The sequence below is a fragment of the Pelmatolapia mariae genome, linkage group LG15 (assembly GCF_036321145.2).
Source record: "Pelmatolapia mariae isolate MD_Pm_ZW linkage group LG15, Pm_UMD_F_2, whole genome shotgun sequence".
Lineage (NCBI taxonomy): Eukaryota > Metazoa > Chordata > Actinopteri > Cichliformes > Cichlidae > Pelmatolapia > Pelmatolapia mariae.
The window spans coordinates 9,357,315-9,383,721 of record NC_086240.1 but is presented as its reverse complement, the minus strand read 5'-3'; the positions used below and the strand labels follow the sequence as shown (position 1 = coordinate 9,383,721).

General features: G+C 42.2%; 1 protein-coding gene across 1 annotated transcript; it reads left to right on the top strand.

Moving 5' to 3' along the window:
- Window positions 1-6,850: 6,850 nt before the first annotated feature.
- LOC134643114 (stonustoxin subunit beta-like) lies at window positions 6,851-22,497 on the top strand. Its single transcript, XM_063495350.1, has 4 exons — window positions 6,851-6,972; window positions 20,563-20,736; window positions 21,472-21,518; window positions 21,667-22,497. Exons 2-4 carry the CDS (start codon window positions 20,681-20,683, stop codon window positions 22,203-22,205), a joined length of 642 nt encoding a protein of 213 aa, XP_063351420.1. The 5' UTR covers window positions 6,851-6,972; window positions 20,563-20,680; the 3' UTR covers window positions 22,206-22,497.
- Window positions 22,498-26,407: the final 3,910 nt, after the last annotated feature.

The following is a 26,407-nucleotide window of genomic DNA, read 5'->3' as shown; positions in this document are numbered from 1 at the left end:
AATAACAGATATGATTCGATGCAGAGAGGTCTATTAACACATAGTGAGTGAGAAGGTGACTGGAAAGGAAAAACTCAATGCATCATGGGAATCCCCGGCAGCCTACGTCTATTGCAGCATAACTAAGGGAGGATTCAGGGTCACCTGGTCCAGCCCTAACTATATGCTTTAGCAAAAAGGAAAGTTTTAAGCCTAACCTTGAAAGTAGAGATAGTGTCTGTCTCCTGAATCCAAACTGGAAGCTGGTTCCACAGAAGAGGGGCCTGAAAACTGAAGGCTCTCCCTCCCATTCTACTTTTAAATACTCTAGGAACAACAAGTAAGCCTGCAGAGCGAGAGCGAAGTGCTCTAATAGGGTGATATGGTACTACAAGGTCATTAAGATAAGATGGGGCCTGATTATTTAAGACCTTGTATGTGAGGAGCAGGATTTTGAATTCAATTCTGGATTTAACAGGAAGCCAATGAAGGGAAGCCAAAACAGGAGAAATATGCTCTCTCTTTCTAGTCCCTGTCAGTACTCTTGCTGCAGCATTTTGGATTAACTGAAGACTTTTCAGGGAGTTTTTAGGACATCCTGATAATAATGAGTTACAGTAGTCCAGCCTGGAAGTAATGAAGGCATGAACTAGTTTTTCAGCATCACTCTGAGACAGGATATTTCTAATTTTAGAGATGTTGCGCAAATGGAAGAAAGCAGTCTTACATATTTGTTTAATATGTGCCTTGAAGGACATGTCCTGGTCAAAAATGACTCCAAGGTTCCTCACAGCATTACTGGAGGCCAAGGTAATGCCATCCAGAGTAAGGATCTGCTTAGATACCATATTTCTAAGATTTTCAGGGCCGAGTACAATAACCTCAGTTTTATCTGAATTAAGAAGCAGGAAGTTAGCGGCCATCCAGGTCTTTATGTCTTTAAGACATTCCTGCAGTTTAACTAATTGGTGTGTGTTACCTGGCTTCATGGATAGATAGAGCTGCGTATCATCTGCATAGCAGTGAAAATTTATGCTATGTCTTCTAATGATGCTACCTAGGGGAAGCATGTATAATGTAAATAGAATTGGTCCTAGCACTGAACCCTGTGGAACTCCATAATTAACCTCAGCATGTGAAGAAGACTCTCCATTTACTTGAACAAATTGGAGTCTATTAGATAGATATGATACAAACCACTGCAGTGCAGTACCTGTAATACCTACAGCATGTTCTAATCGCTCTAATAGGATATTATGGTCGACAGTATCAAACGCTGCACTGAGGTCTAGCAGGACAAGCACAGAGATGAGTCCACTGTCAGAGGCCATAAGAAGATCATTTGTAACCTTCACTAAAGCTGTTTCTGTGCTGTGATGAGCTCTGAAACCTGACTGAAACTCTTCAAATAAGCCATTCCTCTGCAGATGATCTGTTAGCTGTTTGACAACTACTCTTTCAAGGATTTTTGATATGAAAGGAAGGTTGGAGATTGGCCTATAATTAGCTAAGACAGCTGGGTCTAGAGATTGCTTTTTAAGTAAGGGTTTAACTACAGCCACCTTGAAGGCCTGTGGTACATAGCCAATTATTAGAGATAGATTGATCATATTTAAGATTGAAGAATTAATTAATGGCAGGACTTCTTTGAGCAGTTTTGTAGGAATGGGGTCTAAAAGACACGTTGATGGTTTGGAGGAAGTAATTATTGAAGTTAACTCAGAAAGATCGATTGGAGAAAAAGAGTCTAACTTAACATCAATGGTACTAAAAGTAGCTGTAGACGATATTACATCTGTGGGATGATTATTGGTAATTTTTTCTCTAATGATAAAAATTTTATTTCTGAAGAAGTTCATGAAGTCATTACTAGTTAACGTTAAAGGGATTGTTGGCTCAGTAGAGCTCTGACTTTTTGTCAGCCTGGCTACAGTGCTGAAGAGAAACCTGGGGTTGTTCTTATTTTCTTCAATCAGTGACGAATAGTAAGATGTTCTGGCTTTGCGGAGGGCTTTCTTATAAAGCAGCAAACTATTTCTCCAGGCTAAATGATGATCCTCTAAATTTGTGACACGCCATTTCCTCTCCAGCTTACGAGTTATCTGCTTTAGGCTACGTGTTTGAGAATTATACCACGGAGTCAGGTACTTCTGATTTGAGACCTTAGTTTTCACTGGAGCTACAGTATCCAGAGTCGTACGTAGTGAGGAGGTAAAATTATTAACAAGATAATCGACCTCTGTTGGAGTAGCGTTCAGATAGCTGCCCTGCTCTATGTTGGTACAGGGCATTGAAGATGATAACAGTGGGTGGATTATATTCTTAAACTTAGTTACAGCACTATCAGAAAGACATCTAGTTTGATAAAGTCTACTCTCCACTGCTGTGTAATCAATTATTGTAAATGTAAATGTTATCAGGAAATGATCAGACAGCAGAGGGTTTTCAGGAAACACTGTTAAATGTTCAGTTTCTATGCCATATGTTAAAACAAGATCTAGAGTGTGATTAAAGTGGTGGGTGGGTTCTTTTACATTTTGAGAGAAGCCAATTGAGTCTAATAACAGATTAAATGCAATTTTGAGGCTGTCATTTTTAGCATCTACATGGATGTTAAAATCACCCACAATAATTATTTTATCTGAGTTGAGCACTAAATCAGATAAAAAGTCTGAGAAATCAGAGAGAAACTCTGTGTAAGGCCCAGGTGGACGATAGATGATAACAAGTAAGACTGGTTTCTGAGTTTTACAGCTGGGGTGGACAAGGCTAAGCATCAGGCTTTCAAATGAATTAAAAGTCTGTCTTGGTCTTTCGTTAATTAATAGACTGGTGTGAAAAATTGCTGCCACACCGCCCCCTCGGCCTGTGCTTCGAGGTTTCTGGTAGTTAGAATGATTCGGGGGTGTTGATTCATTTAAACTAACATAATCATCCTGCTGCAACCAGGTTTCTGTAAGGCAGAGTAAATCGATTTGTTGGTCAATTATTAAGTCATGTACTAACAGAGACTTGGAGGAGAGAGACCTAATATTTAATAATCCACATTTCACTGTTTTACTCTTTGGTTCAGATGTGGATTCTGTATTGTTCTTTCTTTTTGATTTTTTATGTTTAAGTTTTTTATTGCTGGTTTTTGGTTTGTTTTTTGTCTGTTTGGGAGCTGACACAGTCTCAATGGAGATGGTTTTTTGGGGGGGTAGCGGGAGGAGAGAAGCTGCAGAGAGGCGTGTAAGACTGCAACTCTGCTTCCTGGTCCCAACTCTGGATAGTCAGATTTTGGGGGGTTTAATAAATTTGTCCATATTTCTAGAAATGAGAGCTGCTCCATCCAAAGTGGGATGGATGCCGTCTCTCCTAACAAGACCAGGTTTCCTCCAGAAGGTTTGCCAATTATCTATGAAGCCCACATCGTTTCTGGGACACCACTCAGACAGCCAGCAATTTAAGGAGAACATGCGGCTAAACATGTCACTCCTGGTCTGATTGGGGAGGGGACCAGAGAAAACTACAGAGTCCGACATTGTTTTGGCAAAGTTGCACACCGATTCAATATTGATTTTAGTGACCTCCGATTGGCGTAACCGGGTGTCATTACTGCCGACGTGAATTATGATCTTACTGTATTTACGTTTACCCTTAGCCAGCAGTTTTAAATTTCCTTCAATGTCGCCTGCTCTGGCCCCTGGAAGGCAATTGACTATGGTTGCCGGTGTCTCTAGCTTCACATGTCTGAGAACAGAATCACCAATTACCAGAGTTTGACCCCCGGCGGGTGTGTCGCCGAGTGGGGAAAAACGGTTAGACACATGAACAGGTTGGTGGTGTACCTGGGGCTTCAGTTTAAGACTATGCTTCCTCCTCACCGTCACCCAACCGCCCTCGTTCCCCAGCTGCTTGGGGTCTGCCGGGGAACAGCTAGCGGGGCCTACGCTATCTTCGGCTGCACCAGCTACAGGGGCCTGACTAGCTACGGGTGAATGAAGGGTGCGAAGCCGAGTCTCCAATTCAGTAATCCTGGCCTCCAGAGCTGCAAATATGCTACATTTGTTACAGGTATCATTACTGCTAAAGGAGGCCGAGGAGTAACTAAACATCTGACACAATGAGCAGGAAAGTGCAACAGGGACAGGTGAAGTAGCCATGGTGCTAACGAGTCAGCTACGAGCTAAGCTAAGCTAGCGAAACAGTAAAGAGACAGTGAGTGAATACTTTGGCTATAAATTAGGTAGTGAGCACACAGAAAGGGTGATTCAGATGAAGCACGTTAAGATTATACTATGAAAAAGGGATGTATCAAAAGATTTCAATTAAATTGCTAAGCAGAAAAGCTACTCAGAAACACCACTGTGTTTGAGCAGGAACAGGAAGTGATACTCTACCGCAGAGCGAGCGAAACACCAAGTGACAGCGCCACCCAAACAGCATGAGCGTAATATTTACTGAACCGAGTCGTCTTCTGTAATCTTTTCAGATTCAGAACACTGTATTTATCCCCAAGGGGCAATTAGGATACTGACCTTGCCAACCGTACATACAATACACCAGAGGTTCCCAAAGTGTGGGGCCCGCCCCCTAGGGGGGGCGCAGAGCCATTGCAGGGGGGGTGCGGTATGAAAAGGGAAAAAAAAAAAAAAGAGCGCTTGGACACTGTGGACAGGTTTTTGACGGGGCTCCCACATAAACGCAAAGCAGGAGATGAAGCATCGCCAAATATGTTTCCAAACCAACTTCCTTCCAAGCCAAAGACAGGAAAATATGGTGAAGCATATCTTCCCTTTGGCTTCACCTGCACAAGTGCCAAGGTAGGTCTCCCCTGCAGAATTAGTTTCCCTGCGTCGGGAGCAGCGCTGGGCTCTCCAAATCACAGACAAACAGGATCCCACATTCTTGATTTTTAGTTCACAAACACTTCTTGTAATGACTAACTACTCCTGCCATTTTGGAGATGTTAGCTCTTTATGCAGTAAAGTTACAGCGGGATACAAATAATATCAGGCTGATCCTGCCGTAATTTGTTCCCCCGGTTCAAATCACAGACAAACAGTATCCCACAGCGGTTTATGTGTTTAAACCCATTTTGCACAGAGAGACATTTCTTGAAAAATGTATTGACAGCAATGTTGAATATTATTACACAGGAAAAAACAACTACACGTAAAATAATCACACCTTGATGCCTCTGCCTTTCTAAATGGAGGGACAGTAACTGCGTGTGTATGTAAGCGTGTAAAACCTGAAGAAAGTCAGATTAACAGTAACAGTATTTTGTCTCTATCTGCCATTCTGCAATTCATCTCATGTAAACAATAACGTGCTCACAGCGTGACATGAAAAGAGGCACATACCTTTGACGTTGCGTGACGAACTCTGTATTCCTCGTCCACACGTAAACGCAAAAAAGGAGTTTTAAATAATCTCAGTTTTCGGTGGATCGCAACGCCGTTTACGTGTTGACGAACAGCCCAAACGCATAGAAACAGCTGAGTTTTCAAAAATACCCGTGTAGGTGTGGACGTAGCGTAAAAGACTTAGTAGTATATTTTATTACTACCTGTAATTTATTGCCGTTTACTTGTATTTGCTTAATTGTTTACTAAATGTTTCAGGTGTGAAATAAACCGCAATGGAGTTTGTAAACAAAATATGGGTGTGTGTGTTTGGAGGATGTGTTTGGGGGGGGTTAGGTGGTGGTGGGGCGCGAACATTTTTCTTGTAAAAAAGGGTGGCGTGGCAAAAAAAGTTTGGGAACCACTGCAATACACAAACATCATATTGGGAAGACAGGTCAGGCTAGGTAGCTGGCCAGTCAGCCGCTAGAGCAGCGACCCGAACAGCGGAAAATGCACAACATCAGGAAAGATGAGGAGAAAAAAGAACTCCCCCCAGACTGAGCTCCAACAGGGAGATCAGTTTGAGAACAGAAAAAAAATGACCTTAGCGCAGAGCACATGAAAACTCTTAATATGCCATAGAAACACATGACAAGCAACAGGGATGGGTAAAAGGTGAGAGACAGCCGGCCTGCAGCATTTGCGCTGGTCTCCTCGACCCACCGTCTGCACCGGGAGGGGATAAGCATGCTTAGGATGGAAGGAACAGTCTAAACACCGTCTGTTATCAGGGTGAGATTTGTTATGTTCAGCTCCAGCCTTGAGACCACAGCTGGCGCCGGTATGTTAGCCGCATGAAATGATGGTGGTTTTCTTTGGTGCGAACAACTGCATGTCAATTTCACAGCTGTTCTAACAGCCCGTCACTCATCTCTCAATCTCCCGTTGGAGAGCCACGAGCTTCTCCGAGAGGTTATCAGTTTTGCGCTCAAAGAGCAAAGTCTGAGAACTCACGACCGCCATGAGCTTCTTCAAGATCTTATCCGTGCTGCGTTCAATGAGCCCATTTTGAGAAGTCACGACCCGTCCCATCGTTTCAGTCACAGCGGGCAGCCTTGTGGGGTTTTGAACAGCTGATTCCGCTTTCTTTAATCTTCAATAAGCCAGGGCCAAGCCAGCTCAGATCAGCAAGAACCCTTTGCTGCTGTGAATGTCCGTGCTGCTATATTTCAGTATCAGGCTCTAAATGTACAAATGGATCTGAGAAGATTTCCAATCATGTTTCTACTAGATTTACAGTTTGTTTTCATGTCTTCTGACTCAGAAGGTGGAGCAGGTGGAGCTTACAAGGAGTAAGTGCTGATATAGAAGAAGAGTTGTGTTTTAATGAATCTATTTAGTTAACCAATAATTGTATTGCATGCTGGCATTAAAAAAATGTTTCATTTGACTGATTTAATTAATTTGTTTGTTTGTTTTCTTCCAGACTGAGTGGCTGTAACCTCTCAGAGAGAAGCTGTGGTGCTCTGTCCTCAGTTCTCAACACCCAGTCCTCTAGTCTGAAAGAGCTGGACCTGAGTAACAATGACCTGCGGGATTCAGGAGTGAAGCTTCTGTCTACTGCACTGCAGAGTCCACATTGTACACTGGAAACTCTCAGGTCAGGATCCAAACATCCCCACTGATGATCATTAAATGATATTATTGTATAAACAACCAAGCTTTATAGAATTGGCAGGTGAACTTTTCTTTATCTTTGGATTGCTTAGGAGATTCTTAATTACTGTCTGATGATTTTTTACAGTCACATATTTTGTTTTAATGGTAAAACAGAATTATTGTTCAGGTCAATGAGCAGGTAGCTGTGAGATTCATAATAATGAGGTATATTTGTATTAAAGATGACTAAACTTGAACAGTAGCTGTGTGAGTTACTTTGTTTACTCATGTGTGCTGATGTTGTGGGTCATTTAAAGCTGAAGTAAACTTGTAATGAGTTTAATAGAGTTTCTGAAGTAAGTGTACTTGGAGATATTTATGTGTTTACTAAAGTCCAGGAGCAGGAGGCTGTGTGTAGCATAGAGGAACCCAGACCTCAGCTTTGTCTCCTGGGTTTCTGTTGCTGCTGTTACAGTTTCCCCTCATCGTTCCCTTCAACAGTCTCCTCACTGTAACAAATCAAAGTGTTACTGTATAGATTCACATCTGAATGTTGCCATGTGCTATTAAAACTAAAAGCGATGTTTCATACACCCACGTGGTTCAGTCACACAGTAACTGATGGTAAGTAATGTTTGTGTTGAGCACATCGTACAGGTCAGCTGCTCCACACAGATCTCAGGTTTAAATGCTGAACAGTTTGTGACCATGAAAGATAAACCTCACTTCCTCTGTGTTTCATACAGATGTGACATGAACAATAACACATTCATGAAATCCTTTTAGGAACACAAACACTATTGTAGCTGGAGAATATATTTGAATGTAGGATAATGTAGGGGATCATCAACAACAGTAATAACTAACCACCACCTCACCATTTGGGTTGGTAGCTGCATGTTGATTGATGAAGTCATGTTCTTCTTCCTCCATTTCTACCTTATTAACATCAGATTAAAAGCTGCACAGAGACAGGCACTGGACATGTTTAGCCTAGCTTAGTACAAGGACTGGACATGGGGGAAACGGCTCCCATCACTGGATCAAAACATGAAAACAAATCTGAAGTAAAGTTTTGTTGAAGTGAACTGTGGTGGTGCCCAATGTTCCCTCTAAGCTGCGCGCGTGCGCAATTGCGCACTGCTGGCACGGTCTCTGTGCACAGAAAATCTGCATTGCGCACAAAAAAAAAAAAAATCAAATCTCAATTAAAATTAAAATTAATACTTTTACAATTCTGTTTTGCAGTGTTAGTAAGTGACTGGCTGCTCCTGTATGGGATCAGAACGATGCCACCTTATCCCATAGTCCAGCCAATAATGCCATTCACATTCGTATATACGCAGCTAATCAACGTGCTGACAGGCTATGACAGCGTCCTTATATGCCGCCACCGGTGTTTTAGCTAGCAAAGCGGCGTGGCTGATGTGGAGTGAAGCCACGTTAATGACAACATGTACAACCATTGGAGATGTGAGCAGGACAGACGGAACAATTGACGGAAAAAGTGGGGACTTTATACCAGTTTTTAAATTGTGTTGATAGGCCACGTAAAACCAGAGTTATGATAAAAATATATGCAATGTTTGGTTTTCTTCCTGAATACTGTCGTTGTTTATATTTACTGCGGGAAGAAACGGTAAAAATTGTGTTTTATAAGGAAAACGCTCGAAAGCCTGTGAGCAAAAACAAAACCAAAAACCCCCCACCTTTTCCTATTGGTGGAAAAATGTACCATGTCGACCAATCAAAAAATGATATGGCAACATGGCATTTAGTTGTTTAGGGACGGGGAAGTTTTAGGAGTGACGGCGGTGTTTTGAGATGTGAGAGATTTGTGACGTTTAGCGTGTTTGGAGTGTGTTAGTGTGTAGTTAGTGTGTAGTTAGTGTGTAGTGTAGTCAGTAGTTTTGTTGTGTGTGTCAGAACAATGAGGCGACTGCTGAATGTTACAGGTGTTACAGGAGTGATACATCTCCTGTTGTCAGGCCTGCAGGTATCAGGCTGTTGTTCTCCTTTATCTTATAGTGGACAGAAATTATTTTTGGAGTGGCACAAATAATTTGTGTGGCATCAAATTTGACGCAGAACAGCTGATTGTTCTGTAAATAGTTTGAAATGTTTATTTGAAAACGCCTTGGCTGCATTTTTAGGTAAACAGCTGCAACAAACTTTGTTGTTTGCAAAACTCAGTAACTTATTTGAAGAAGTAACTATATAATTAATTGCCCAACATTGGTCATCATATCCTGTATTTTGCAGACAGAGTCATACTCATAATAATCAAATAATCAAAATAAGTCAGAACTTTATTTATTTTTTTTAAAAAGAAAGAAAGTTGTGTTTTCAAAATTGGAGTTCAGGTTATTTTTACTTCCAATAGTGTTAACATATGTGAGTACAAAAGAATTATTAGAATATAATATATTAAATTTGTTTAGATCACAGTAATAAGGAAGGATTTGTCTCTGTGTTTCAGTTTGGTTTAGCTGTGGCCAGAGAGTGCGTAACTGTTTAGGGAGAAAGGAATTTATTGACACTGGGGGTCTGCTGTCATAAAAGGAGTCAGGAAGCTACAGTTGGGGGTTGCTGATGGTGATGCTTGTACCTTTAATAAAAACTCATAATTGCCATTACTTAGAAGCAGGGTTGCAGGAGACTCTCCACCTTATCTGTAAATGTAAGACAATGGCCCAGTGAATGCAGAGTGGGGGTCTCAATATTTGTAATATGTTATTTCTGTTTTGTATATTGTGTAGAGGAATTTGGTTTAACTTGGGTGAGATTACTTTTATGACCCCCAGGAAGTACGTATACAGAGACACACAAACAGTGCTTTGACTGTCACGACGCACCCACACTTACATGCACGTTCACTCACGTGCACACACATACCAGGTATCCGCACACAGTCATTCACGTGCACTCACATAGGCACATGGGTACGCGCACACACAGGCACTCACGTGCTCGTGCACACAGACACAGACACAGAGTTTGGAGCACACTATGGGGGGTTTTATGATGGGGTCACCTCTATAAAGCTGGCTGTGACTAACAGAGAGGTGAAGATTTTGCAGAGGGACACCGGCCTCGTCTTCCCTTCTAGAAGTGCATGCTTAAATAAAGATGAATAAAGATTTTGTAAAAATGATTACTGAGTTCCGGTGCCGCTTTCTGGATCCCTCGCGAATGAAAGAACTGGGGTAAAAGTGATTTCGTAACAATTTTGGTGCCGAAACCCTGGGATTCGCTCGAGGCCCAGAGAGGATGAATTGGCATAGCTGAGATCGTGAAACGAGGTGAACAGAGAGCTAGCTCACATGATTAAAAGGTAAGCACCACCTGTTTATTTTCGAAGTGTGCATATTGTTTAAAGCCTAAATTATCTGTTCGCTAAGTTGAGCGTATCTCAGTGTAAATTCACTCAGTAGAAAAAGGCGGCTAGAGTCCGTCTCAGTGCGTTAAAGCAAGAGACTTTTGCTAAGAACTTCAGGTTGATGTTTAGCGTACTGTTGAGCGACTAAAGCAAGAGACTTTTGTTAAGAACTTCAGGTTGATGTTTAGCGCCCCGTAAGAGAATCTCTGTGCGTTAAAGCAGGAGGTGCTTGTTACGGATTAATAGAATCGGTGTTTCATCCGTGGCGGTGTGTGATCCGTCTTAGTTATTAGGAAAAAAGTGGCGGTGTGTGATCTGTCCTCCGTGCGTTAAAGCAGGAAACGTGTTACTATTAGTTAGAAAGCGGGGTTTAAGGCCTCGTCGCCGGCTGAGGGCCGTGTGTGCTTTGAGTTTGGCAACTAAACCCATCTTCGGACGCGGCGTTGGGACCTGTGGGACAGGAGCCGGGGTGGTGACCTGGGCACTGGGGGCGCCTTAAATAACTAAAGCTAGGTGTTGGATCCTAGTCGCGGTTGATAACCTGACTGCAGTGTGTTCACAGGTGGAACAAAGGAGGAGCAAAATGTGTGTGTGTGAGTGAGAGTTAGAGAGGAAGAAAGGTGGGGGCGAGTGACCAGCCTGTGAGTGTGTGTGAATTACTTGATGGCAAAAAGGGAGACAAAGCAGATTAGTTGATTTTCTGTGAAATAATAAGAGTTAAGAAATCAAAGTGATCAATTAGGAGAAAATGAACTAAAGTAATTAAAGAACAACTAAACAGTGGATTAGTGTTAAGGTAATGATAAATAAATTGATAAAATTAATAGTGACATTTAAAGGTGACCAAGTATTCAAGGATGAATGGAGAATTTGATTGCTGACTGCATGAGAGCTGTTAGGGTTAAAGGAGAATGAGGTTGGAGGAGTGAGTTAACAGGTTAATGTGTGGGTGTAAAACAATGGGGTAAAAAAAGATTCTGGTTTGACCAACCAGTGATCAGACAATAAATTTAGTTGTTAATATAGTAAACTGGGATATGCTTTCTGCTTGATTGGTGCAGCACAAGTAATTTACAGTATGAGGGAAATTTTATTTTGTTGATAACATTTTGAACTTTCATGTCTGTTGTCCTGTCATCTTAGTAGGTTAATAGCTGATATACAAATTAGTTGATCGTTCTTAGATTAACGACAGGTGACTGAATTCTAGCACGAGTGAAAGAGATGTGTTGGAGTTTGTTGGAGTGGAGACTCTAAAATACTGAGTTTCCTGTTGTGATGTGCGAGTGAATCCTGCACCCAGATACACAACTCTGAATACATGAGAACAAACTTCTTTCGTGAAATGTATGACAACATGTCACATGTTTTATGATGACAGGGAAAATGGAAAACTAAATAAAATCTGTGGCCCAAGTGAGTAAAAAGCACAAACCTAGGGAAACAAACTGATTGCTTTGAAGGGATCTGAAACACTGCAAAAAGAAACATACAAAATCACACAATCAGGACATGCATTAACCCTACTAACACAAACACAAGAGAGCTCATGAAGATTAGACAGCATCTTGAGCATGTGAGTATGTTTATCATCTTGTCCAAGTCACCTCGTGTGATGAAAAGATCAGTGGACTCATAGCACATTAGTTAAAGATGATCAATTAATAGCAGAAAAGTGTGTAGGAAAGGCAGCTTTAAGAACATGCCTGTTGGAGATGCAGCTCCACAGACATTGATTAAACCTGCCTAGTGACACAAACACATATGCAATGAAAATCAGCTTGTTATCTCTCATCAGTGTTAAAATAGTGTAAATTAAACAGAGACTTGTTATCAAATGCTGAATTTATCAAATGACAGTTAACTCTCTAGGTTGCAGGACAACATTTTAATTTTTGTGGAAAAAAAGAGAAAGAAAATGATGAAAACAAAGAAAAATAAAGAGTGTGGAAGTGTGAGTGGGAAATTGTCTCCAACTGGGGGAAGCAGTGACACTACAGGTCATCTTCTTCCCCTGCTGGACACAAAAGAAAACATAAGTTGGAGTGTTATGGGTGAAAATAATCAATAACAACATTAAGAAGATTTTTTGTGTTTGTGGTTAAGAACAAATAAAAATTTCATTTTCGGGGTTTAAAGTCAGTAGAGTTCAAAACAAAATAAGTGGAGATCTGTTGCTCTAGGAGTGATGAAAACATATGCAGTCACAGTGAATAATGAAAGTCTCTCAGTCTGTCGTTTACAGGTGGGAAACGGACCTGGATCAATTCTCCACGGGCAGCAGTCGCAAGAAAAATATAGGTTAAAATCATTAGAAAAAAAAAAAAAGAAAAAGAAAACACCCAGCCAGAATTTTTGGCTGAATTGTTTTGCAGCTTCTAGTCCTCATCCTGAACAAGCAAGCTCCAAGGAAGCTAATCTCTCCCTGAAGACACAGAGTGCAGTTCCAGAAGCATGAGGATGAACATCAACAGAAGACAGCAGTCCAAGAAACAATACCAGAGACCTGAGCAGAGAGATCCAGCAGCACTATGGGCAAACGGCATCAGAAAGAGGAGATCCGTCATCTTGATTGGATGAATGGAGATGCGTTTCCAGCAAGCTGCAACTTCACGGTGTGTGAAAGACTTTTGAGAAGATTGTTGGACTTTGACACTTGCCATGTTTGGAGCAAGATGGCAATGAAAGAGACAGTGGGAGCATACATGGGACAAAGCTGAAGAGAACTGACTGCCATTGGACAGCAAAGTGGGAGAGGAGAAAGGAGCAGGTGAGGACAGAGGAATGCTGTTTTAGTGTGGGGAATTAAATTGGGTTAGAGAATCCAGGGGAGACAAGCGACTGCCTTGAAGTGGAGGATTGATAAAGTGTCCAGACCACCACAAAAGGGGGAGGAAGACAAGCACTGAGGTATGCGAGAGTACTGTTAGAGTAACTGGAAAGACAACACCACACATGCACCTGATATGCACTACAGAGGATACAAAATCTTACATAAAGTGTCACACATCAAAAGAGGGTATTTGTAGAAGGGGTTAATAACACACAGCGTGGTTGCCGATGGGAACCTGCAAGGACTTGGGGTTTAGCTGTGCCGGACTGTGACAGAGATTTTCATTTAGATGTTTCTGAAACAAAATTTGGAGTCAATGGAGTTTTGTTTCAGAAAAAAGGGGGAAGGTACATAAAAGAACGCACAGAAATAGTAAATGTATTAACCCAACAAACACACACACACATCTAATGAAGCTCATTAGAATTACACATAATTTTAAGTAGGCAATACTGTTACCATAATCCTGTCTGGTTTATTGAGTGGGTTGAGACGTGATATATAGACGACTGAATTAGTATTATTTTGGGGAACAGGATAACAGGGGTGAACAGAATCTTGCAGTCAGAGTTTAAATGAGTGAAACTAGCAGATTTTTTGTTTTGTTTTGTTTTTGTTTCTGATCTATGGGGAAGGTGTTACCATGGCACCAAGTTTTAGATTTGGTGTGTTTTCACCCATTAGAAAAGAATATTCTGGGACAAGTCCTAAGATCGGGCTTCTGTATTCTTATTTAATTTTGTTTTTCATTTTGATCTGTTATTTTTATTTTTATTTTTATTTTGTTTTTTGGACAGTGCACTGCGAGTTTTGTTTGACAGTTTTGTTTGATATTTTTATTTTATTTTTTGTTTTGAACAAGTGCACTGACTTGTGTTTGTGAATTTCTTTTCTTTAAGCAGATCTGCACGACAGGAATTAAAAGCGTTTTACAACATGTCGAGAAAACTGTTGCACGTGAGTTTCTCCAAAAATTACAATTGGCTCCGGAGAAAGCCGCTTATTTGGGACAATTAGAAAATGAGTCCCTGCCCAAAAAGGATTCACCGAGGCAATCCGATTTAAATTCTTCTTTTTCTTTTTGAAATGACGTCATTTTGCTGTGGGTGGAAACGAAAATGCAATGATATTTTCCACTACCAGCAAAGAAAGAATGGATGAATGAATGAATGAGTGAAAGAGGAAAAACTGACTGACTGGTAAAAGCTGACAAGACTTGACCACTACTCAAGGTTAACCTCCACCTAGACAGGACAAAAGGGTGGGTCAATTTATGTGTTTCTTTTACAGGAGCAGGAAGATGACAGCAGCATCCTAGGTTGCGTGATGATTTAAACCTTTAAATGCCATTTTCTGTGTTTGTCAATCTATCAGGGTTGTGTTATTCATGGGCTTGTGCGCAGCGTTCACATTTACATTTCTTTTCTACAGCAGGAAGTTAATCATGTGTTTGATTATGTGAGTTACAGTAGGGCACACTAACAGTTGATGTTCTTTTACTACAGGACTACTGGGTTTATGAGTGAAGGGAACTGTGTTTACAGGCTGTTGATTATGCACATATTACATTGTGTCGTTGGGAAAAAGTGGAATATTACGGGGGAGAAGTGAAAATAGTGTGAGAAACATCCTGTGTTGAAATCACTGTTATTTCTTTTACAGCAGGCTTAACTTTATGGTCTTTTTACAGCACCTCTGGAACTTGTCGACCTGCGCCTGACCATCAGGATGATTGATGTGTGTCGTTAATGTTTGTTTTTCTAAGAGTGCATGTAGAGGATTCAGCAGAAAACAGACAAGTGACATGAGAAAACAAATAAGAGATGCAGTGTTAATGGAATAGTTGAATATGGGCTCATTAGCTGGCCACTACTGAGCTCATAGTAAGTGGAGTGACATCGTTTAAGGAAAGTCACCGATTAAATTGTGGAATAAATTGGGATGATTCATGATTTGGGACAAATTATGGCAATAATAGTGATTTGATGATTTGAGGAAACCTGCACATGATACTTGTCTTTTATGCTGAATACTTTATTACTCTTATGATCTATAGTTGGTTGAAAATGTGAGGTTTGATTTAACAGACGTTGTCTTCCAGGATACAAGCTCCAGGTGGAGCTGGGAGTTAAATAGGCTAAACATGTAACTGCCGACTAATGTTTTTACACAGGGTTACAGGTTGGAGTATGGCTGCTCCAAGTGGGAAACCCTGGAGATTGTTTTAGGGAGACTGTGCAACATTCTTGTACATGTCTCATTCGGAGTTGACACATGGCGGAAGCCATGTGGCGAGAGGAGTGTCATTTTAATTTGCAGATGTCGTGAGATGCGATGACGAGAAGGAGTGACTGAGGAGAACGTCCACAAGATGGAAGCTGAGGCCAGGAGAGAGCCTTCAGGAGGATCGGAGGTCATGTTCATCACAGCAGACATCGTACAGAGAGCTATGCTACTGGGCTACCAGGAGATCGTTATGAGGAAACTCTGCACAGCAAAAGATAAAATGAAAGAGTGTCGACGTTGAGGTTGAGGAAGACAGCTAAGGTGTACGACGTGCTCTGCCTTAAAATCTTCAGCAGCGTTGGAACGTGAGAATCGAGAGATGGAGGGAGCGTGCCAAGCTCCAAAAGTGACGGCGCAAAGGAAGTCCAGCGATGGAATTGTGATTCTGTGAACAGCACAAATGATTTGATGCTCTGCAGAGAAGCCTTCAGCATGGGAAGAGATGTAAACAGACAAGCCTTTCATCTAAATTTACATCATGTCAACTTATCTAAGATGGGAATATGGGGAAATTGGAGAGCAATGGTAGTGTCAGGAGTGATGATTGCTGTTATTATAACTGTGATTTTTCTTTCAAGTGAATTGCCCAGAGACAGATTTGAATCCACGCAGGCGACTCCACCATCACAGGCCACGGCGAAGCGACTCAAACGTAGTCAAACAGGTAAATCAGATGAGTGTTTGGATTATTACGGCGGCATAGAGTTGGACTACGTTAAAGGGTCCACTACCTCGTATACATTCGACCTATGTGCTGTCATTAAATGTAAGGGCTTAAACAGTTCATGGCGGGGATATGATGTCTGGGTAGGTTATAATCCAAGGGTAGATATAGAGTGTAACAATCAGAAGCTTGGGTTTCAGCGGGACTTTTCAGCTGGGCAGAACCCTTTGACCCTCTCACTGACTCGTTGGTATGACACTGTGTGGCCCGCCCGATCTGTGGTGTATTTATTTATAGGGGCAGATGTCTCAGGGAAGGATCCATACGGTTTGGTTAAAATTAACTTTAGAGATTTTGCATCTGATGTGGCGGTAGTAACGCTATTAACGCCTCCCCCACCATTGCCACTTTCTGAATCGGGCCCACAAATAATTGAGGTAGATTATACAAGACTAAAACCTAAACAGCTCATTTCAATGGCCACTGGCTATCGTAAAAGTAATTTATGCCTAAACTGGCTTATCCAAAATGCTAGAGAACAAAATGTTTCAGATTGTGTGGCGTGCGCAGCGGCCCGCCCACATCTTTTCACAGAACCAGCTCCTCTGTATCCTGAAGACCAGTGGGGATTTGAGTGCATGCTCAGACTCAATAGAGAAGCGGTTTCGGAAGGTAATTGTACTATGTTAGCAAGTTTGTTTCACCAATAGGTAATGATACTGTACTTGGTCCTTTCACACCGAGAGGAGCCGACTACACGTGTTTTAACTTAATTGTGTTTTCCCCTGACGAACATGAGCATGAGGCTGGGGATATTAACGCCGATTGGTGCACTGTGACGTACCTGGCCAGAGGACAGTTATCAAGAGACACCGGCACTGAAATAGGCCTGTGGGCACGTGCTGGTTCGTATTATTATTATGGTGGGTACAGATTGTCTGTCAGAATTCCTAGTGGGACTTTTGGTCTCTGTGCCATGGTACGTTTAGGTGCACCTCTCGTTTTAGTAGGTGAAAAGGGGGTGCAGCTGGGTAAGCCCGGCACCGCCAAACTGACAGCCAGGCGGAGACGCCATGTGTTGGCCAAACGGTCATTAGGATTGTTTGACCTTACAGTAGGATCACCAACATATATGGATACCATTGGAGTTTCTAGGGGTGTGCCTAATGAATTTAAGTTAGCCGACCAAATTGCAGGAGGATTTGAAAACTGTCCAATAATTTTTGCATTCTTTCCAGTAACTCCTAGCAAGAATGTGGATCGTATTAATTATGTGCACTATAATGTCCTGAGACTGGCAAACTTTACCAGGTATGCAGTTGAAGGGCTTGCTGAACAGTTAAGTCCAATATCTTTAATGGCAGTACAAAATCGGATGGCGTCAGATATATTGTTGGGATAAAAAAGGGGGCATTTACGCGATGTTTGGGGATATGCATTGTACTTTTATTCGAAATAATACAGCTCCCGATGGCTCTGTGACCCGAGCGCTGGAAGGCCTGCGAACGTTGTCCACCACAATGCATGAGCATTCGGGTTTGGAGAACCCACTGGAAGCATGGATGATCTCTGTCTTTGGGCAATGGAAAGGTTTCATTATGTCAGTTATGGTTTCTTGGTCTGCTTTTATTGCAATAATAGTGACGTGTGGGTGTTGTTGTGTGCCTTGTATCAGAGCTTTGCTTGTAAGACTTATCAATCGTGCTGTGGGAGAATCTGATACAAAGGCAGACACCATGATGCCACTTTTGGGAAATGGGGAGTCATATTATGAACACATTATGATGAAAGATTTAGTTTAGGTTTATCTGCCATAAGGCAGATAAAAAGGGGGAATTGTAGAAATGTTTAGCTTATTTTAGAGTTTACATATGTAGGAATGTTTAGCTTATTTTAGAAGTTTAGGAATGTGTTAGTTAGAATGTAGAATTATTGTAAAGACACTGACACTGCCCTCAATGTAATAAAGGCCTGATTGTGTCATGAACTTAGAAGTAGATTTTAGGAGGCCCTCCCCCATATGAGCTGTGAAACTAAGACAAAGAGGAGTTGATGTTAAGTGGAAATTCCTCAGGGTATACTTAGGTGGGGGTTTTAACATTTGTGACTTGATAACGGTGGTCTGGAACGGAGATGGGTTTTTATGACATCCGGGAAGGCACTACATTGAGACACACACCTACAGTGCTTTAATTTATGCACCCACACCCACATGCACAGTCACTCACGTGCACTCACATAGGCACATGGGTACGCGCACACAAAGGCACTCACGTGCTCGTGCACACAGACACAGACACAGAGTTTGGAGCACACTGTGGGGGGTTTTATGATGGGGTCACCTCTATAAAGCTGGTTGTGACTAACAAAGGGGTGAAGATTTTGCAGAGGGACACCGGCCTCGTCTTCCCTTCTAGAAGTGCATGCTTAAATGAAGATGAATAAAGATTTTGTAAAAATGATTACTGAGTTCCGGTGCCGTTTCTGGATTCCTCGACGAATAAAGAACCGGGGCAAAACTGATTTCGTAACAGTACTGAGTGTGCTGACTTTATTTCAAATGTCCCACTGCTGTGCAACATGAATCACATGTTCTGCACGTTTCTGTAACTCCCAGGTAACCATGGTTACCCAGCTACGTCCAGTAGTCTCCAGAGAGACCAACAGCAGGTTCATGTTGTAACACCGTGGCTTTCGTAGTCTCTCCTTCTTCTACAGCTCATGTGTTCTTCTTGTGATGGTGCGTCTTGAGGCTCATACATGCCGTCATTTGTTGATCCTAAGAACGTTCCTCAGACCGACTTCTTCAACAACACTAATCAACCTGCAGTTTGTAGCTACTCACTTCACTGTGGCGTTTGTTAGCTTGTCTTTCTTTGGTTTATCTAGACTCCTCCCACAAGATGATCCAACGTAGTCTGCCCAAGCCTCCCACCTCTGTTTGTTTGGGTTTGTTTGCTGCCATCAACAGCATGTAATGCATTTAAGTGATACTAAAGACTTGAAGTACTCCGACGATAAAAAACTCAACTCTGCTTCCAGATAACTTTAGTTGTATCAACACTGCCCTCTGGAACAGTTTCAAATGAACATGTCAAAGATCTGTACCTGTCTCCATGTTTCTGTCCCCGCCCCTTTCTTTCTGTCCTGGGTCATGTGAGCGCTGCAGTAGTATTAGGCCCACCCTCAATGCTCTCATTGGCTGAGACGCATAATGACGCCCATTTCAAGCCAGCACTGAACAACATCCCTCCTGTGACCCATGGCTTTATATTTAGAGCCAGTGAGCACTTTCACAATAATCATGATTTTAAAAACTGTGATTAAAATAATTGTTGGTGTTAATCAGTTAATGAGTTAACGAGATAATAACAGGTTAAGTTGCCCTAATAATTAGACTTTGGTGACAAACTGATGTGATCTCCATGTTTCCTTTGTTGGACTGTGGGCGAGTGTCAGAACTGAATGTACTGAGTAACATGTAGAGTTTAAATATGTGTCAGTTCCAGTTTTAGAGCTCTAAAGTGCAGCTATCATGTTAGGAATATGTTAGGAATAGACAGAAACACTGAGGTCAAATCTTTATTTTACCACTCGCTGCATTCTTGATGTTCATGAATTCAGCAGGTTCATGATTGTCTGCAGCATTAATGTCATATTTCCATCTAAAGTGTTGAATTTGACTGTTTGATGTTCTTTATGATCTCTGGCACCAGTTCATCTGTAGGCTGAGCTCAGTCCATCCATTTAGTGAAATGATGTTTAAAGGTCTCCTTGTTCTGTGAGCGTGCACAGATCCTAAGGCAGAAAGCCTGGGTTAACAGAGAAATGATCATCACTGTGATGATGCTCATCATCTCTGACTGGGATTTGAGGTTTTGTCAAAGCAGCAAAGAAAGCCTGGCTATGTTGGACTGGGTGTGGAAGCAGCTCCCAGTTTGAGTTCAGGAGACAGACACCCTCTCTACTTTGAAGATCAGCTTCAAACTTTCCTTTTTGATAAAGCTTATAGTTCGAGCTGGATCAGGTGACCCTGAACCATCCCTTAGTTATGCTGCTATAGGCTCAGGCTGTTGGTGGTTTTCCCATGATGCTCTGCTTTCTTCTCCCCTCTTTTCACTCCTGATGCTTTTATATGTCACTACTGCATGTCCTTAACTTTTGTCTTCTCTCTCCTTAGTTTGTGTTTTGTTCTTGTCTCTCTGAGTTCATCTCTTCTCTTTCCCCTCACCCTGCAACCAGTCATGGTAGATGCTCCTCCTGGAGCCTGTTTTCACTGGGAGGATCTTTGTGTCAAAGGGAGTTCTTCTTCCCACCATCACCAAGTGCTGCTCACAGTGGATTGTCTGATGTTTGGGGCTTTCTCTCTAATATTGGAGGCTGTTACCTCACACTGTTAAACAACTTGTGTTGTTTTGTGTGTCTGCAGTCTGTCAGGCTGTCTGATCACAGAGGAAGGCTGTACTTCTCTGGCCTCAGCTCTGAGCTCCAACCCCTCCCATCTGAGAGAGCTGGACCTGAGCTACAATCATCCAGGTGACTCAGGAATGAAGCTGCTGTCGGCTGGACTGAAGGATCCAGGCTGGAGACTGGACACTCTCAGGTATGAAGAATGTCTGATAGAGGAGGAAGAGCTGGAAACATTTCCTGTGTCCTTCACTAACTTCCTGTTTGTTTCCTGCAGATGACACATGAACAATCACACATGCAGGAATATTTTCAGGGACAGACACACTAGTCTAGCTGGATAGTACATGGATATTTATGTAGGGGTCTCCAAGGAGTCTGTTTGCAGGAACATTTAGGTCACAGGTGTACCTGAGATAGATGCTAGAGTACCTAATAAAGTGTCAGCTAACATTTGGAAATGGAAGCTTAAATAATGACAAGCTCTATATTCACAGCTGAATTCACAATAAATTTGTTCTCAAGTCGAGCCCTCAGGTCTGCAGATAAGTAGCTTCTGACCAGAACTAGACGTAAAAACAGAGGTGAGCTTTATCGATCGCTGCAGCCAAACTCTGGAACAGTCGCCCTTCACATCAGGTCGTCACCAACACTCGACATTTTTAAAACCCGGTTGGAAACACATTTGTACTCTGTAGCTTTCAATTCTGATGAGTCTTTATAGTAATTACTGTGTATGTTTCCTATTTTATCTCTACTCTGTGCAGCACTTTGGCTCAAGCTGTTTTTAAATGTGCTGATAAATAAATGTAGATTTCTTTGAATAAAACAGTGGAGCCGAGCTTTGAGCTCAGTGTGTAACAGTGTGTGTGTGAGAGCCATGTAATGTCCATGTGTGCATGCTGACTGCTCTGACTCCTCCTCCTTTCAGGGTGGAGCCTGCTGGAGTCCGATGGTTGAGACCAGGTCTGAGGAAGTGTAAGTGTGTTTTTAATGGGATTCATGAAAACAAAGCAGCACACATTCAACCATCTTCATCATGTCAGGAGTCATCATCAAAGTGTCAATCAATGAACAGATGATGGATCAATAACTGCAGCTGGATTGTGTTTGTTCTCTCCATCAGATTCCTGTCAACTCACAATCGACACAAACACAGTGAACACAAAGCTCCAACTGTCTGACAACAACAGGAAGGTGACACATGTGGAGGAGGTTCAGTCATATCCTGATCATCCAGACAGATTTGATTACTGGGAACAGCTGCTGTGTAGAAATGGTCTGACTGGTCGCTGTTACTGGGAGGTCGAGTGGAGAGGAGACGTTTCTATATCAGTGAGTTACAGAAGAATCAGAACGAAAGGACGCAGTGACTGTGGGTTTGGACTCAATGATCAGTCCTGGAGTCTGAGCTGCTCTGATGATGGTCCTCATCATGTCTGGCACAATAACAGCTACACACCCATCTCCTCCTCCTCCTCCTCCTCCTCCTCTGTCTCTAACAGAGCAGCAGTGTATGTGGACTGTCCTGCTGGCACTCTGTCCTTCTACAGAGTCTCCTCTGACACTTTGATCCACCTCCACACCTTCAACACCACATTCACTCAAACTCTTTATCCTGGGTTTAGGTTCTGGTTTCCTGGTTCCTCAGTGTCTCTGTGCTGAGTGTAAAGAGTGTCTCCTGTTAGAGAAACACTCTGACTGTTGAACAGTTCAGTCTGTACATGTCTGTCTCTTTCACTCACAAACACGTTTTCACATTCATGGATTCAATCAGTTGATGTTTGAAACTCTTCTAAATGATTCCTTGTAAACTTCTTCCTCTTCAGTCACAAACAAACAGGAAGTGATGTCACATGTGTTCCTGTCCACACAGCAGAATGAGTCTATTGCTGACAGTGATGTACAAACAGAGTGAGCATTTCTGAGGCCAAAATAAACTGAGTAGTTCACTGAATGAACACTGTGAGCTCAGTTCCTTCATCATTAGTATGGATTATATATGTATATGTATTATATTAGTATCATATATATCAGGTGCTGCTGGTTCCAGTCATTGTGCAAATGTGCTGTTTGTAAGGTTGTAAAGCTGCAGTCAGCTGAGACTGAAGAAGTCACCTGATCAGTGAGCAAACGTGAAAACGTCCAGATGAACAGAATCAAGCTTTTGGGATCAGCCAGCAATGCAGCATCATTGTTGTTCAGGTTCAGAGGTTTGCAGGAATGAACTGATGACCAGAAACAGCTGCAGAGTCCAATCAAATACCAGCTGGAGTTCAGCTGCATTTGAAGAAGTCAAAGAAAAGTAAGGATGGCAAAGGGCGATGTTTTCTTCCAAAGAACTGAAAACATGGTCGACGCCTCATTAGAAGAATCATCTGGACATTTGTGAGGAACTCTAACCAAGAAAGCAACGTCACACAGATCCAACAGACAGTTTCCATGACTGGAAGTGTTCAGTGTAAAAATGCTACATTGCATTATTGCATCCTCTCACCACAGGAGGCGCTGTTGGCACCACTGATTGCTGATCATCTCTGATGATCTGATTGATCCTGTGAATAACGGGACTCACTGAACTCTGTGACACAGTGAAGATCACAGAGTTTAACATCTGACTGACGTCACACAGACAGAAAGATGAACCAGTGAGGCACAGAACACAGTTACTGGAGATACTGGATCAGCTCCATGTGAACCTCTGATGGAGAAGCTGCTGACCCAGAGAAACATCAGGACATGACAGGCAGCTGCACTGATCTAACAACATGTAGCAGAGCTGATCTATGTTAGAGGATCTATGACAGCAGCTGAAAGTCCAACACTGGATACCAGCTGAGCCTGTGCTGAGTGTTACAGGAAAAGAAACACTGACACTGGGAGACACAGTGATGCTGACTGGGGCACAGAGCTGAATGATGCAGCATCAGGACACTGTTTCAGTCTGACTGACAGAGAAACCTGTAGCTGCATCTACATGTGAGGCAGAGGCCACACAAGCAGCTTTCTATGTTTCACAGTGACTGAGATCTTCAGTGGGGGTGGACATGCTCCTGTACAGACCTCTGAGGAGAACCAAGGTGCAGTCAAAGAGTCCAGTCTGTCCTCACAGATGTCAACATGTGCTTTCATCAGGTCTGCTGTCAGCTAGCAGGCTCACATCAGAATCACTGTTCCTGAAAAACACAGTCTGTGTGACATCATCAGTCAGCTGATCGTCCCAGATCTGAATGGTTTCTGTCTCTACTGAGGAAGTCAGAGAATCTCACTGAGGTGTGGATCAGGTCTGAGTGACCTGTGGAGGGACAGCTTTAAACAGTCCACAGGTCTCACGTCCTGCTCAGTCTGGTAGCAGATACCTCGTATTGTTCCAGATGTGCTGACATCACCAGCAGCAGCAGCAGCACAGCTGTGTGATACGATGAATCTCAGTTATTGATCCAACACACAGTAAATACAAAGATCAGGATTTATGAGAGTAATCATTATGAGTCTGAACACATGATCACTGAATGTTAGTCTCCACAATAATAAGCTAACACAAGCAAACACAGCTTTCAGCTCTTATTTTGAAACTTCTTTAGAGAGCTGTGATGTGAGCGTGCCTGGCTCTGAGGCACTTGGGTCAGCCTCTGTTGTTTAGAAGTGTTACAGACTGTGAATGACACAGACCTGTCAGTTTCATGTTTGTCTGTAACACAGCTCAGGGGCTCCATGCTGAACGCATCCATCCAGTGTTATTGATCCAGGACTAATACCAGCATTGGATCAATACTACACAATCACATGTGTCCACGTGATGGATTTGAAGAGCAATAAGATGTCTCTGTATGAGGAGGCGGGGTCACAGGAGGTTCACAGAAACTCTGCAGCAGCATCATCAGCTCACATGGAAACTTTGATGATTCACTTCTGTGGTGTTTTTACAGAAACACGTCACAAAATTAGCTCCACCTGTTTTGTGTGTGAGCTTTGAGTTTCTTGTCTTCATTCTGGATTCTTGTGTTGGTGTTTTTACACACAGCAGATATTTCCTTGATGATGAAGCGAGATCGATCAACTGCAGATCAGACAACAAACGACGGAGGCTCCAGAAAAGTGCAATCAAACGATGAGTTTATTGACAACGGAGAACAATCATCAGCATATGGCCTGTTTTGCTCTGATAAAAATACACTGAGTTCTGGTTTTATAGCATAGAGGATCACGCCCCCACATACACGTCAAATACAGGTCAAAAATACATTATGTACAGTCATTGTTTACAGACAAGGGTACATCTTGTACATCTCTAATAACTATAAACAGACATATAACTTCTCTTTTCTATAACACCTTCCTTTTAAGGTAATAACTTCAAGCTTCAGGGCCTCTAAGGGCTAATAATTGACCCTCGTCCTCAATCACTAAGTAGACTGAATTGGCGCAGGTCTCAAATAAGAAGCAGAAGACACTTGGGCCTTCGCTCAGGCCTGCTACTAGATTTATGTGTATTGTAAGCATGCATGCAATTAACCTGCTATGTTCTCATCTTCCCTCAACATGTATCACCTGGACACTCTCACCAGTGAAGCTTAAGACCCTCTTGGATAGAACATCAACTCTAAACAAGCACAGATATGCAATGTGTATAAACTGATCGTAACTACACCTGTAAATAGAAAGGTCAATGTAATGACAAACATTTTCAATGCAATATGAACCCTGTAAACAATATTACTGTTAAAATAATACTCTAAAACATGTTATTAATACATTCATCATAAGGCAGATTATATGGCAGCAATAAAAGAATCTCTGAATCCCAACAATGACCACATGAAGCTTTCTGAAGCTTGGATTGAAAACGCTTCATTACTCAAAGCTTTACAGGCCTCTGTGCTGCCATCTGGTGGACAAACATATGAAGTGCAGCGTGAAGCTACAAATGAACTGCTTCAGCTACGTTTATATATAACATACTATAACCTATATAAGTATATGTATAGTGTATTATGTAGGTTTTAGAGCTGGGGGTAGAATTGCTGATGGCCTGGTTTTTATTTATGTTCCCCATGGTTCACCAGCTCTCACACAACATCAGCACCAATGATCCACGTCCTTATAAACCTCTGAATCAGGTCCTGAAGCTGTGACGTACTGAGTGAAGACCTCACTGATCACATGACTCTGGTCACCTGGACTCAGTGTTTCTGAAGCAGTGTGCTGGGTTTTTAAAAATATGTGGCTGCTGCCTGATGTTGGGCCCACAGAGGAAGACGACTCACTCACTCTTCTTCACTTCCTCCTCAAACATGTGGAAGGAGAGCAAAGTGCTGCCAGACTCTTATTTCTGACAGGAACAGAAGAAACCACAGCAAACTGTTCCAGTTATTCATCTTCATCACAATCTATTTATTTCTGATGGTGTCTTCAGTCTGAGGGTTTGAAGTTTCCATGTCTGTGTGATGTGTGGTGTGAAGGCTGCTGGTTAAACTGGGACTCACTGTTTAAAGCACTGAGTGCTCATAGAGAGATGCTCCATGAGTCCCAGTACAGACTACAAACATGGTGGAAACTTAGCTTTGATATCCACACACTCTGCACGTCTGTGAGTAACTGTGATGAAGATGTGCAGAGATCTGTGTCCAAACAGGAGAAAGACTGTAAAGACTCTGTGCTTCTAACAGCCTCTGTTAACATATGTGAGGCTGTTTGTTGTTGTTGCCATGGAGCTTTTCACTGTTTGGGTCAGCAGGTCATGTGATCAGGTTTGTTCTGCTGGACGATGGTTCAGTGTCAGGGTTTGTTTGCATTCATCAATAAATATCTAAATAAATCAAAGACTCCATGTTTGTTCTTTCATCATGTGACCTCTGCTCATCCAT

Coding starts and splice junctions, on each gene's coding strand:
- LOC134643114 (XM_063495350.1), top strand. CDS start 20,681: ATGAAGCTGCTGTCGGCTGGACTGAAGGATCCAGGCTGGAGACTGGAC. Junction 20,737..21,471: donor TGGAGACTGGACACTCTCAG/GTATGAAGAATG, acceptor TCCTCCTTTCAG/GGTGGAGCCTGCTGGAGTCC. Junction 21,519..21,666: donor GAGACCAGGTCTGAGGAAGT/GTAAGTGTGTTT, acceptor TCTCTCCATCAG/ATTCCTGTCAACTCACAATC.